The 14,369-nt window shown below is 45.4% G+C and overlaps 1 protein-coding gene across 1 annotated transcript in view; it reads left to right on the forward strand.

Moving 5' to 3' along the window:
• The window catches only part of CELSR3 (cadherin EGF LAG seven-pass G-type receptor 3), a 113,891-nt gene that overhangs the window by 68,884 nt on the left and 30,638 nt on the right, over positions 1-14,369 (forward strand). Inside the window, exons 4-16 of the mRNA XM_073575083.1 lie at positions 3,468-3,583; positions 6,388-6,476; positions 7,091-7,248; positions 7,511-7,674; positions 8,538-8,663; positions 8,951-9,120; positions 9,237-9,422; positions 9,875-9,985; positions 10,164-10,332; positions 11,247-11,388; positions 11,487-11,607; positions 12,032-12,215; positions 13,978-14,079. Of these exons, the coding sequence (XP_073431184.1) occupies positions 3,468-3,583; positions 6,388-6,476; positions 7,091-7,248; positions 7,511-7,674; positions 8,538-8,663; positions 8,951-9,120; positions 9,237-9,422; positions 9,875-9,985; positions 10,164-10,332; positions 11,247-11,388; positions 11,487-11,607; positions 12,032-12,215; positions 13,978-14,079 (1,838 nt within the window). The remainder of the gene's footprint in view (positions 1-3,467; positions 3,584-6,387; positions 6,477-7,090; positions 7,249-7,510; positions 7,675-8,537; positions 8,664-8,950; positions 9,121-9,236; positions 9,423-9,874; positions 9,986-10,163; positions 10,333-11,246; positions 11,389-11,486; positions 11,608-12,031; positions 12,216-13,977; positions 14,080-14,369) is intronic.

Consider the following 14,369-nt stretch of genomic DNA (forward strand, 5'->3'; position numbering starts at 1 on the left):
TTTTCCCAACTTATAACCATTAGGTCTTTCATGATGCCAGCTCTTGGACCCGACCACAAGAGCCGCCACGGTCTGCACTGATCCCTCCTGTCATGTGTTTGGCAGGTATACGGGGTATCATCAGTCTCATTGTGATATTCAAGGTCTTATTCTACATTGTCATTTGTCCTCATAGATATTTATGTGTTAATGACGCTCTTGAACCACTTGACCCTCTTAAGCAAAGGCCATTAAAACCTCCACGCGACCAAGGGAAAGGATCCTGCTCGGTGTGATAATAAGAACTGAGTGGCTCGGCAGAAGGGAACATTTCAGGCTAAAGGAAAAACATTAATTTCTTGTCAATGTCTAACTGCTTAATCCCCATAGAAGAACATTTCAACTAAAGGTCACCGCTCGTCTCCCCACCAGAGCGCAATCTCCAAAGACAGATTTGGACATCCTCCGCCTTAATACCTTTCCATCTCCTCTGATTTTTCCTGTGGTGAAAATTGTACTGAAATCTTTATAGTATCAGAGACTATTGTAAAGTGCACAATCCATAATGTATCAGACGTCATAAGTAGGTTTACCAACATTGCATTGCTGACGGGGGCGCAATTACCGTAGATCGAAATTTTACTAACATCCTGCAGAGCACTAATTAAAATGGTTAGTTATTGAATAAAAAGAATAGAATTAAATAACTTATCCATTGGAGAGAAAAAAATAAAATACATTGCTTATCTTGACCTATCCTGTATTATACCCCAGAGCTGCACTCACTATTCTGCTGGTGCAGTCATTCTGCTGGTGCAGTCACTGTGTACATACATTACATTAATGATCCTGAGTTACATCCTGTATTATACTCCAGAGCTGCACTCACTATTCTGCTGGTGCAGTCACTCTGTACATACATTACATTACTGATCCTGAGTTACATCCTGTATTATACCCCAGAGCTGCACTCACTATTCTGCTGGTGCAGTCACTGTGTACATACATTACATTACTGATCCTGAGTTACATCCTGTATTATACTCCAGAGCTGCCCTCACTATTCTGCTGGTGCAGTCGCTGTGTACATACATTACATTACTGATCCTGAGTTACATCCTGTATTATACTCCAGAGCTGCCCTCACTATTCTGCTGGTGCAGTCGCTGTGTACATACATTACATTACTGATCCTGAGTTACATCCTGTATTATACTCCAGAGCTGCACTCACTATTCTGCTGGTGCAGTCACTGTGTACATACATTACATTACTGATCCTGAGTTACATCCTGTATTATACTCCAGAGTTGCACTCACTATTCTGCTGGTGCAGTCACTGTGTACATACATTACATTACTGATCCTGAGTTACATCCTGTATTATACTCCAGAGCTGCACTCACTATTCTGCTGGTGCAGTCACTGTGTACATACATTACATTACAGATCCTGAGTTACATCCTGTATTATACCCCAGACCTGAACTCACTATTCTGCTGGTGCAGTCACTGTGTACATACATTACATTACTGATCCTGAGTTACATCCTGTATTATACCCTAGATCTGCACTCACTATTCTGCTGGTGCAGTCACTGTGTACATACATTACATTACTGATCCTGAGTTACATCCTGTATTATACTCCAGAGCTGCACTCACTATTCTGCTGGTGCAGTCACTGTGTACATACATTACATTTCTGATCCTGAGTTACATCCTGTATTATACCCCAGAGCTGAACTCACTATTCTGCTGGTGCAGTCACTGTGTACATACATTACATTACAGATCCTGAGTTACCTCCTGTATTACACTCCAGAGCTGCACTCACTATTCTGCTGGTGCAGTCACTGTGTACATACATTACATTACTGATCCTGTTCTGATCCTGAGTTACATCCTGTATTATACTCCAGAGCTGCACTCACTATTCTGCTGGTGCAGTCACTGTGTGCATACATTACATTACTGATCCTGTTCTGATCCTGAGTTACATCCTGTATCATACTCCAGAGCTGCACTCACTATTCTGCTGGTGCAGTCGCTGTGTGCATACATTACATTACTGATCCTGAGTTACATCCTGTATTATACCCCAGAGCTGCACTCACTATTCTGCTGGTGCAGTCACTGTGTACATACATTACATTACTGATCCTGAGTCACATCCTGTATTATCCTCCAGAGCGGCACTCACTATTCTGCTGGTGCAGTCACTGTGTACATACATTACATTACTGATCCTGAGTTACCTCCTGTGTTATTCCCCAGAGCTGCACTCACTATTCTGCTGGTGCAGTCACTGTGTACATACATTACATTACTGATCCTGAGTTACATCCTGTATTATACTCCAGAGTTGCACTCACTATTCTGCTGGTGCAGTCACTGTGTACATACATTACTGATCCTGAGTTACATCCTGTATTATGCTCCAGAGCTGCACTCACTATTCTGCTGGTGCAGTCACTGTATACATACATTACATTACTGATCCTGAGTTACCTCTTGTATTATACCCCAGAGCTGCGCTCACTATTCTGCTGGTGCAGTCACTGTGTACATACATTACATTACTGATCCTGAGTTACATCCTGTATTATACTCCAGAGCTGCACTCACTATTCTGCTGGTGCAGTCACTGTGTACATACATTACATTACTGATCCTTAGTTACATCCTGCATTGTACTCCAGAGCTGCACTCTTGCATGGTATCATTTATGCTCTGTCAGACCTGCTTCCGTGCCAGCTGTGTTGCTCACACGCTCAGAAGGTGAGGTATGCCGCTGAAGGTGTGGACACTCAGAATTTATACTGAGGCATCCGTCCTCTATAGGGACCCACTGTAAAGAAATGTGTTCGGCTCACAAGATGAGGGGGATCCTCAAGGCCCAAGGTCCACGTGGGCATCGGTGCAGCAGGCAGTTGAGGCACACAGGAAACAGGTAGCAGCGGTTCTGAAGATCAAGAACAGAGGTGTGTGTCTTGGTGGGCCCCATATAGGCCTAGGTAGACGACCACATGGTGGACCACCTGCAAAGCCCAACACGGAGCACAAGAAAGTTTAGAGATCCCGGTGAAGGGTGCAGAGCCTGGACCTGAGACAACAAAATCCAGTGTTTGGTAGAGGTTTGTTTGCAGTAGCCTCTGTATAGGAAGGTGCAGGCCGCTGTGCTTTCCTTTACAATTCAACAAAATGCATGCAGGCACAAACTGGCCAGACAGAGGCTGGAAGAACACATCTTCAGCCTCTGTCTGGTCGCATCTGGCGCCTATAGCTTCCAGTGTATATCGGACAAGGTGCCCAGATGCAGCGTGCTCCAAGCCTAACCTGTGTGTACACGCTGTTGGCCAGCAACCCATGCTAACAAGCAGACTCTCCTTACAGCAATGTGCTATAATAGTAACTGATAAAACACAGTAATAGAAATATCTGATAATAATAGATTTATAAATCTGACTTTGCTTCTATTTCTGTTCAGATTTGCCACTAAAGAGAAGAATGGCCTCTTGTTTTACAATGGACGTCTCAACGAGAAGCATGACTTCATTGCAGTAGAGATTAACGACGGACAAGTACAGCTGAAATACTCCACAGGTCTGTGCTGCATGTTACATTTGGTGCAAAGTGGAAGAAGAGATTCATACAGTGTTTCTTCTCACTTTGTGAATCCAAATATTACTTATCTAATATTGATCTTCAGTTACATCCTGTATTATACTCCAGAGCTGCACTCACTATTCTGCTGGTGCAGTCACTGTGTACATACATTACATTACTGATCCTGAGTTACATCCTGTATTATACCCCAGAGCTGCACTCACTATTCTGCTGGTGCAGTCACTGTGTACATACATTACATTACTGATCCTGAGTTACATCCTGTTAGGTGTCGGATTCCTGACACTGCACAGTGGGAATCCAGAGCCAGACATCCAGCGGTCTCCCATTCTCCTCCGACAGCTCCAGGTGCTGCTCAGCAAACACGGGGAGCCAGGCGTGTTGCTCAGACTCGCTCTGACAGCCTGGATGTTGCTGCCACCTCTGGTGCAGCAATGGTAGCGCAACCTGTTCTGCAGGGAACCGCTCCAGAGGCTAAGTCCTCGTGCCGTGCTACTGGGCATGCCCGCAAGGTGACCTCTCGCTGGAGAGCAGGGGTCACATGCTCAGGTCCTGTGTCGGATTTGATAGGTCCTTTCCAGGGTACTGGAAGGTCCCGGAAGCGCATGGCTATAAAAAGCCCGCATGGCGGCTCGGCCATGCGCTATTGTAGCATATTATGCTGTGTGTGTATGGTGATGGATGCATGGACTGGTGAGTGACTTATTATGAAACCCCTTCCCTTTGATAATACGAATGGTGACAGAGTGTGGCAAGCTACACGCCACTGTGCCTCCTGCACTGCCCACTAGCGTCCGACGGTGCTCGGTCTTCCGGCGCCGTCGTCCAGCGGCTTTAGTTATTGCCGTGCTGCGGTAGAAGCGTCCCTTGGTGGTTGCGACTGCAACGCCATCCGCTGAGCTTCCTGTGAAGCTAACAGGGCCAGTGTCTTTATATTTATTACTGCCAAGCGACTCTGTGTCTGAACAGAGCCGCTCTTTGCGTTAGGGTGACGTTAACCTGAGCGCAGTACTTCACCTTCTGGTGCATCTGCCATTGTCCAGCAGCGGTCTTACCATCTACCGCACGGTGGACCTCGGGCGGCGAACGCACCTTCTATTATTTATATCTGGTGCGTTCCGCCGACCCTAACACATCCTGTATTATACTCTAGAACTGCACTCACTATTCTGCTGGTGCAGTCAATGCATACATACATTACATTACTGATCCTGAGTTACATCCTTTATTATACTCCAGAGCTGCACTCACTATTCTGCTGGTGCAGTCACTGTGTACATACATTACATTACTGATCCTGAGTTACATCCTGTATTATACTCTAGAACTGCACTCACTATTCTGCTGGTGCAGTCAATGCATACATACATTACATTACTGATAATGAGTTACATCCTGTATTATACTCCAGAGCTGCACTCACTATTCTGCTGGTGCAGTCACTGTGTACATACATTACATTACTGATCCTGAGTTACATCCTGTATTATACTCTAGAACTGCACTCACTATTCTGCTGGTGCAGTCAATGCATACATACATTACATTACTGATCCTCAGTTACATCCTGTATTATACTCCAGAGCTGCACTCACTATTCTGCTGGTGCAGTCACTGTGTACATACATTACATTACTGATCCTGAGTTACTTCCTGTATTATACCCCAGAGCTGCACTCACTATTCTGCTGGTGCAGTCACTGTGTACATACATTACATTACTGATCCTGAGTTACTTCCTGTATTATACTCCAGAGCTGCACTCACTATTCTGCTGGTGCATTCACGGTGTACATAAATTACATCACTGATCCTGTACTGATCAGTAATAGTGAGTGCAGCTCAGTAATGTATGTACACAGTGACTGCACCAGCAGAATAGTGAGTGCAGCTCTTGGGTTTTGGGGCTTTCCAACAACGATCAGTGATACTGGCAGGGGGGGGGTCGGTCGGTGATAGGTGTCACACACAGCGATCTCGCTGATGAGATCGCTGTTGCGTCACAAAACTTGTGACTCAGCAGCGATCTCGCTAGCGATATAGATCGCTGTGTGTGACGGGGGCTTTATAGGAGGGGGATATTCTCAGGGTCTCCTCTGTCCCCTCTTGTACTTTTCCAGTATACACAGTGATGAATACTCCTGGGTGTCGTGAATATTTCATGTTATGAGTCCGGTGTTGGATGTAATAATCTCAGTTTGGAAAGCATTCATAATCCCGACTGTCCCATCCATCCAACACCGGGCCTGGACACAGATGTGGGGGTGAAACCTGTCAATAATTGGTGCATTAGCAGCGGCTCGGCTCGTCCTGTTTGCATGGTTTGTGGTGCTGGGGGCCACACGCTGCAGATTGATGGCCACTTTAGAGGCAGTAACCGATGCTGTAAATCTTCCCACATTGTGACAGCGAGCAGATTTAGCTTTTTCCTAACCTCTTAATTGCTGTTGTATCCCTGGCAGAAACGTGCGGTTGTGGATCTGTGATGTTATAATGCAGAGCTGAGTTTGTCATTAATGGACAAGATAGACACCGTCCGCTCTTATTAATTACTCCTGCCTGATGGATGCTGGAGAAATGGGATTATCAACCTCACCAGCAGGAACATATGTTACAATATAATGGGGGCAGATAAGATCAGGCTCAGACAGCACCGCACCTTACATTCATTTTATCAGGGTGGTCTGGGCAGAATTAAGCAGTCGCACCTGCCCCACTGATGCGGGACGCTCTGTATAACAAGCAGTGGAGTCATTGAAATGTTACTGGCTGTTTTATAGGTGAATCCAGCACCCTGGTGGCCCCGTATGTCCTTGGAGGGGTCAGCGATGGCAAATGGCACACGGTCCAGCTCCGCTACTACAACAAGGTAGGAGAAGTCGCTGGCTTCATTATTTTCGTTCTTATTCGCCATTTCACTATACTGGACCCCATTAAATTCTTAAGTTGCCTTTCTCATAAAAAATTGCTAATATCTGTCTTTAGAAAAGCTGGGTGACAACCAATATGGCCACAGTCATAGTTCTATTCCCAGAGTCTTGGATGACAAATCTACATAGAAATGCAGAAATAGACTGTCAGGGGTTTGTCATCTGAGGTTCTGGAAATGTTGGGTGACGTCTCATTTTTTGGCTGTAGTTGCAGCCTAAGGGCTGTTTAACATTTCAGTTATTTGACGTCAGTCAAAATCCGCCGGATTGTGGCAAAACAGATCCGTTTCCGTTTTGGCACAAACGGATGGCACAGGATTCATTTTTTGACTGATCCATTTTAGCTGCAAAGTTCATTAAATTTAAAGTGAAACAACTCTGGAAAAGGAGAGAGAGAGAGAGAGAAAGAGAGAGATTCCGTCAATTAACGGTTGGCAACGGATGCCACGTCAAAAAACCGAAGTGTGAAACAGGCCTTATTTGGTAGCCACCTTGACAACAGAATAGGGCATCTCAAAGTGACAGATTAACATATTATGGTTTTATTTTTTAGCCTAAGACAGGATCTATGGGGGTGGCCCAAGGACCCTCTAAGGAGAAAGTAGCTGTGCTGGCAGTGGATGATTGTGACATTTCTGTGGCCTTGAAGTTCAGCAATGAGATCGCAAACTATACGTGTGCTGCCGAAGGAGTCCAGTCAAGTTCCAAAAAGTAAGATGGCTGCTCATCATCCCCTGTACCTGCGTCAGTGAATCTCTGGTCAGAATGAGTCCAGCAGATGGACAATCCAGTTTGGAGGTTTGGATTGGGAGAGACCTTATATCAGACACTTCTTAGACATGTATGGCATGCCCGATGTCTGATAGGGGTCCCCTCCCTTTCTGCTGAAGTGACCACTGTGAATGGAGAGGTGGCTGTGCATGTGCTTCCCTCTTTATGACTCCAGTAACATGGCTTGTCTCCTTCCTTGCAGGTCCCTGGATCTCACAGGTCCTCTTCTTCTCGGAGGGGTTCCCAATCTCCCTGAAAACTTCCCAGTGACCCACAGAGAGTTCATAGGATGCATGAAGGATCTATATATCGATAGCAGAAAGATTGACCTGGCGTCGTACATAGCAAATAATGGAACCTCTGCCGGTAGGATGCACGATTTAGGATACATCCTTTTATCTTCATGCCCTCTTCTCTGTCATCATCTCAAGATGGTCAAAAGAAATAAAGTAGATGTTGAGTTAAATGGCTTCTGCTATCCTATAAAGTGATGTGATGTCACTAGGATACACCATCACTTTATAATTGGTGAAAGTCTGATCTCCCAGCTGCGGAGAGGAGGACACACCACTGATTCAGTGCGAGTCCCAAAGATCGCACCCCTGCCAGTCATAAAGTGTTGATGTGCGTGTTGAAATCACACTGATTTTATTAGGGCTGTCCCAATCTCATTGAAGTCTGTGTGATCAGATGTCAATTTTAGTGCGAAATGTGGTTGAAATAAAGTAGAAGTACACACAGACGTTCCCTAAGGGTATGTTTCCATGGTCAGTAACCACTGCAGATTGGACGCTGCGTACAGCCACAGCGTCCAGATGTCACAGCATAGTGGAGGAGATTTTATGAAATATGCACTATGCGTGCAGGGACTCATCCGGCTCTGCGTATACGCACATGTGACGCGTCTTTCTAGACCGCAGCATGTCAATTTATCTTGCGGAGACGCTCAGTCTCTGCAAGATGAAGTCACCCATACAATGTATAGGATGCGGTGATTCTGCACGGTTCAATGAACACATGCGGAATCACCGCGCGTACAAAAGCCGGCAGCGCTTTGGACGAATTGAACATGTACTGCGTCCAAACCGCTGGCAATACTGACCGTGGAAACATACCCTAACACTGCAAAATAAATTTTCCATGGACTACAACTCTCAGCCATGTTCATTTTTACAATTTTTATCCCATTTCCATTCTAAATCATAATGTCTGTGTTTTTCGTTTATCAGGGTGTAACGCAAAGCAGTTATTTTGTGACCCTAACCCCTGCAAAAATGGAGGCAACTGCACATTAGGCTGGGGCACGTACACTTGTGATTGTCCATTAGGTTTTGGAGGAAAGGACTGCAAGATCAGTGAGTTCATGCATATTGTTTTTACCTTTATGGTGGATTTATTGATATATATATTTATGTATGTATTTCCTTATAAAATTGAGACATTACAATAAAAAGATCTGGAAGTCGGGGTTTATGATGTTGTGGATGATGGGAGTTATAACTGTGCGTTAACTCTGAATGACTCAGAAAAAAGAGGCAATATGCTGCCCTCTTGTGGCCATAAACTGGAAATGCATGTTTTAGATTTAGGCGTGTTTAAGCTTAATATTAAAATATTTTATCTAAAACCTTTCCCCTCTCAGCAATGCATCATCCGTATCATTTCAATGGGAGTGGAATTCTGTCCTGGGACTTTAAAAATGAGATGAAAATCTCCATACCGTGGTTTATGGGACTGGCTTTCCGAACCCGCCGTGCTGATGGCTTGCTGCTGCAGGTGCATGCTGGCCAATATACCACCATTCAATGCCAGGTAAGTTTCTGATCGTCTTGCATTATACAGATGATGGATTGCTTTGTATTTGTCCTTTACTAAAGACTATTTTGTATTAGTATTTGCCCATGTCAGTTTCGTATCTTTCCTTGCAGCTGGTTTCTGGACACGTCTCGTTCTCCGTCGGCCGTGGCTCCAGCAGAGCGTCTGTCCTCCTGCTGGACCAGATGCGGGTGAATGACGGGAGGTGGCACGATCTGCAGATGGAGTTACGCGATGTACGTAGTGGACGTGAAACGCGTTATGTTATCACCATCAACTTGGATTATGGGTTCTACCAGGTATGGCCTTATAATATAAAATAAACCATTATTGAATGAGCAACCTGTACCGCACTAGCTGTTGTGAACTACAGCTCCCAGCATGCCCTGACAGCCAGCAGCTGGAGTGCCGCAGTTTGCTTGATTTACCATATATTTAGAAAATGCTGAGAAATTAAAATGCAAGTATATTACAAAGTTGCAGAAAGGTTTGTAAGGCAAGTTTTCAAAGAGTTGTGGAAAATTAGATAAATCATGGCTGCTTTTTTCCAATAACGGCGCCTCCCATCTCCACAGGTTGTGTTTGGTATTGCAGCTCAGCTTCATTCACTTCAAAGGAGCTCAGCTGCAGTACCAGAGACAACCTGTGGACATGGGTGGAGCTGTTTCTTCAAGAAGGCACCCATGATTTTCTAATCCTGGACTAACCCTTTGAGAACTGGGTTTACAATATATTTTCTTTCATTTTGTAGGACACTGTGAATGTGGGGAATGAGCTCCATGGACTGAGGGTTAAACACCTTTATGTGGGTGGCGTTTTGACAGCTCAGGCGGTACAGAATGGCCTGGAAGGCTGCATACAGGTGAAGACTCTGTTCATACCTGCCCCTATCACAGAATGCATGTCTCCTTCTATAAAGAGCACCATGGCTTTTACCTTTTGACTAAGACAGATATACGTGGAATTCCCCTTTAAATAACTTTCATGCTGAAAATGACCTATATTTTGTATATTTACTGGTGCTTCTTTTTGCACTTAAGGGGCTGCGCCTCGGTGATACACCCAACGGCATCACTTTTCCCAAGCCAGCAAACCTTGTGAATGTTAAGACTGGCTGCAATGTCACCAATGTGTGCGATTCTAACCCCTGCCAGGGGAACAGCTCCTGTATGGACACATGGCTGGGCCATGTCTGCGTCTGTCACCCTGGTAAGTATTATGTCAGGGAGGTAAATTCTTCACTGTCTTGTCTTCTTTTCATCTTTCTGATATAATCCTATCTGTCTGCAGCTGCCACTAGGGGGAGCTCACTGCAGATCACGTATACAGCTCCCCTTGAACTCCACAATCTTTGTGTAATGACCACTTTTGCGACTTTTGGCATTTTAAACAGTGGGTGAAGGTCAGGTGGGACATTGTGTGGCTAGTTGTGCGTACGACTGATCATAGTTTTTGCCAAAAAAGGCTTAAATTAAGAAAGAAATGTACTTTTGTCAGTGCTGCACGAGAGTTGAAAGATTCACCAAATTCAGTGAAGATACGCTCGCTTCTTATAGAAAAATGTCATGCCCTATGCCGTTCTAAATATATGTAGTGTGGATGCATTAAACTAGTCACCGACCGCCGTCTTCTCAGATTTTCACCTGTGCTCTGGTCCTCTTATGTCTCACTTGTCCGATTCCTTGGCTCCCGCTGAGGTTATATGTCAGATGGAAATCACTTTTAGGATTTGTGCACAGAGAGTTTTTGAGCACTTTGTTTCTGCTCAGAAAACTCAGCAAAAAGACTCGGTGTGTGCAAAGCCGTACAAGCTAAGGCTATGGAGCCTGGTTCTGATGCTTCGTAGTCTTACATGGTGGAATTGACTTCCCACCCAGATAAGGCAGGAGAGGACCGGTGCGGCGCTGGACAGCAGGGAAGACTGCAATCACTGAGTATTATATTACATAACACACTTATTTGGACAGGTTAGTAATTCTTGAGAGTGCGTCTTTGAGACTGAAGTATAAATCACCATTCTTAATGATTGGGGCCCTTTGTGTTTATATTTCTTCCCATTTTCAAAATCTCTGCTTGCTGTCAAATATTAGCAGGAGCTAACGGGCTCCTATTTGTCCACACAGGGTTCTTGGGGGATAATTGTATGGACATCTGTCAGCTAAACCCTTGTGAAAATAAAGGAGTGTGCTCTCATCATCCAGACCATCCCATGGGGTATACATGCGAGTGCTCAGGACACCATTTTGGAAGATATTGTGAGCACAGGTAAGAACTATTAGACTGGAGTGGGGATATGGGTAGCAGGAAAACAATATAATCCCCCACATATCTTATCATCTGCTAATTTTTGATTGTCCTTCTAGAGTGGATCATCAGTGCCCTAAAGGCTGGTGGGGGAACCGAACCTGCGGACCGTGTAACTGTGATGTCAATAAGGGCTTTGATCCGAACTGCAATAAGACAAATGGGCAATGCCACTGCAAGGTAAATGGGGGCTGCTTAAAAAGGCAAGGGCATTACATGCAGCATCACCCCTGGACATAGGTTGTGTCTGGTATGGCAGCTGAGCTTCAGTGAAGTGAAAGGGGTCTGAGCTGTAAGTTCACACGCAACCCATGGACAAAGGCGGACTGTTTCTGGTTTTCTAATTCTGGACAATCCCTTTAAGTTCTCTGTTACTATCCCTTCTGCTTACAGCATATGGAGCATCTTTTCGACACTAGGCACAACAAATTCGCTGCAAAATTCACATGTTTGACTTGCAGATTTTGCTGCCGATTTCACCTTTTGCAATGCCGCAAGCCCACATGTAAGACGCGGATTTTGTGCAGGATTCACTGAAGCCATATCCGCAGCGGAAAAAGATGCCGCAGTTGAATGATGCTTATTCTTTACTTTCACCCTGCAGGAATATCACTATCGCCCAAAAGGTAGCGATACATGTTTGCCTTGCGATTGTTACCCCATTGGATCATCTTCGAGATCATGTGATCTAGATACCGGCCAATGCTTTTGTAGACCCGGAGTGATCGGACGCCAGTGCAACAGCTGCGATAACCCGTTCGCTGAAGTCTCGCCAAGCGGCTGTGAAGGTGAGATCTCAATGGTGCAAATGTAGAGGAGATTCTGAATGAGCTGCCGAAGCCACCAGTGTCCTGCTCTTCTAGCTCCGTAAGGATTGTATAATTGATTTATCCTGAGAAAACATTACATCAACCCTATATTAATAATACTAGATGGAGAGGATGCGACCCATAGACCCTGAATGGCAAATATGCCGGCTTATGTTTAGGGGGTTGCATCAGACTGGATTTTGCTCTAGTTGGTGCATGCAACATTTGTGAAAGTGCAAACCTTCATTCTCTATTCATGAACCATAGAGATGTCTCTCCAGATAGGCGTGTGCTGCAGAGCATGACATTATTGGAAGACCGGGACTTATATGAAGCGGTTAGGACAAGTTTACTATGGAAAATAGCACTATGGCAGCTTAGTTCCTATACAGCAATGAAATTTATGCATGTCTTGCAGTAATCCAATGACCCAGCACTGAGAAATTGAGCTTTAAAGGGAATCTGTCACAAATTTTTTTGCCTATAAGCTGCCGGCACCGCCATCAGGGGCTTATCTACAGCATTACAGAATGCTGTAGGTAAGGCCCCGATGTAACCTGAAAGAGAAGAAAAATGAGTTATTTTATACTCACCCAGGGGCGGTCCGGGTCCGGAGGGAGTCGCAGTCTGGTCCGGCGCCTCCCATCTTGTAGCGATGACGTCCTCTCCTTTCCTGCCCGTCGCGGCTCCGGCGCACTGCTCTGCCCTGTTGAAGGCAGAGCAGAGTACTGAAGTGCGCAGGCGCTGGACCTCTTCCGACGCCTGCGCACTGCAGTACTCTGCTCTGCCCTCAACAGGGCAGAGCAGTGCGCTGGAGCCGCGACGGGCAGGAAAGAAGAGGACGTCATCTCTACAAGATGGGAGGCGCCGGACCGGATCGCGCCTCCCTCCGGACCCGAAACGGACCCGGACCGCCCGTGGGTGAGTATAATATTACTCCTTTTTCTTCTCTTTCAGGGTACATTGAGGGCTTATCTACAGCATTACAGAATGCATTACAGAATGCTGTAGATAAGCCCCTGATGCCCCTGATGGCGGTGCCGGTTGCTTATAGGCAAAAAAATTTGTGACAGATTCCCTTTAAAGCCACATGCAAATTAGCCTGGAGCAGGTCCATGTGCTCTCTGAGTGTCTAGACCTTCCTCTATATTAGCTAGCATTCCTGTAAATAACAGCTCTCACACCAAAGTGTGCCATGGCTTAAATTAAATAGATATTTATGGAGGTATTTAAGGAGCAGTGCCCACCCAATCCCAGCTAATCACCCGAGGTCCTGCTTAAGGCTAAGTGCACACGTAGCAGAAAATTTCTGCTGGAAAACCTGACTCCCTTCCCAGCAACCGCGCGTTTTTTCTGCGCGTTTTCACCTCGATTTTTGTGTGGTTTTTATGCGTTTTTTTAACGCACGTTTTCTAAACGCATAGAAATAATCAGAAACGCGGAAAAATCCGTGAAATTAATGAGCATGCTGCGTTTTTTACGCATCAATGTGCACAAAAAGTGCAAAATGTATAGAAATGAATGGGAAGCTTATTTTTCGCGGTTTTATAGCGGATTTATTGGAAAATCCGCTGTAAAATCCGCGAAAAAAACGCTACGTGTGAACACAGCCTAATGGTGATGTCCGAAATGGTGCTGAGTATGTGAAACGTTATTCATAGACATATAGTTTTGCAGTATAAGGGGGTGGGGGTTGGTTTTTGCAGTCTCTTATTTTTACTAATCTCTTTCTACTCTGCAGTTATTTATGACGGATGTCCAAAAACATTAACTTCAGGCGTTTGGTGGCCCAGGACCAAGTTTGGCCTCCCTGCTGCTGTTCCCTGTCCCAAAGGCTCCCTAGGTAAGTAATATAATCTGACTGTGCTTACTACAAGCTGTCATGTCATCTCATCACCCACGAGCCGACTGAAATCCTGCCACCCCAATAAGTGTGCTCTCATCAGACAGATTGCTCCAAATCAGCCGCACTCCAAATATTTCTAGAATTATGGCAAGCGCTTAGCAGAGAGTCATTAAACATTGCCGATAGCTGCCCACCTTGTTTATCCCCTGCCTGTCACTCGGCTCTCGGGAGCTGGAGGGAGGCCTGCTGGCTTCTCAGTGCTCAGATATTAGATGCCAGGTAATGCC

Source organism: Dendrobates tinctorius, unplaced genomic scaffold (genome assembly GCF_039654945.1).
Source record: "Dendrobates tinctorius isolate UK_male_01 unplaced genomic scaffold, ASM3965494v1 ptg000041l, whole genome shotgun sequence".
In the NCBI taxonomy this organism is placed as follows: Eukaryota; Metazoa; Chordata; class Amphibia; order Anura; family Dendrobatidae; genus Dendrobates; species Dendrobates tinctorius.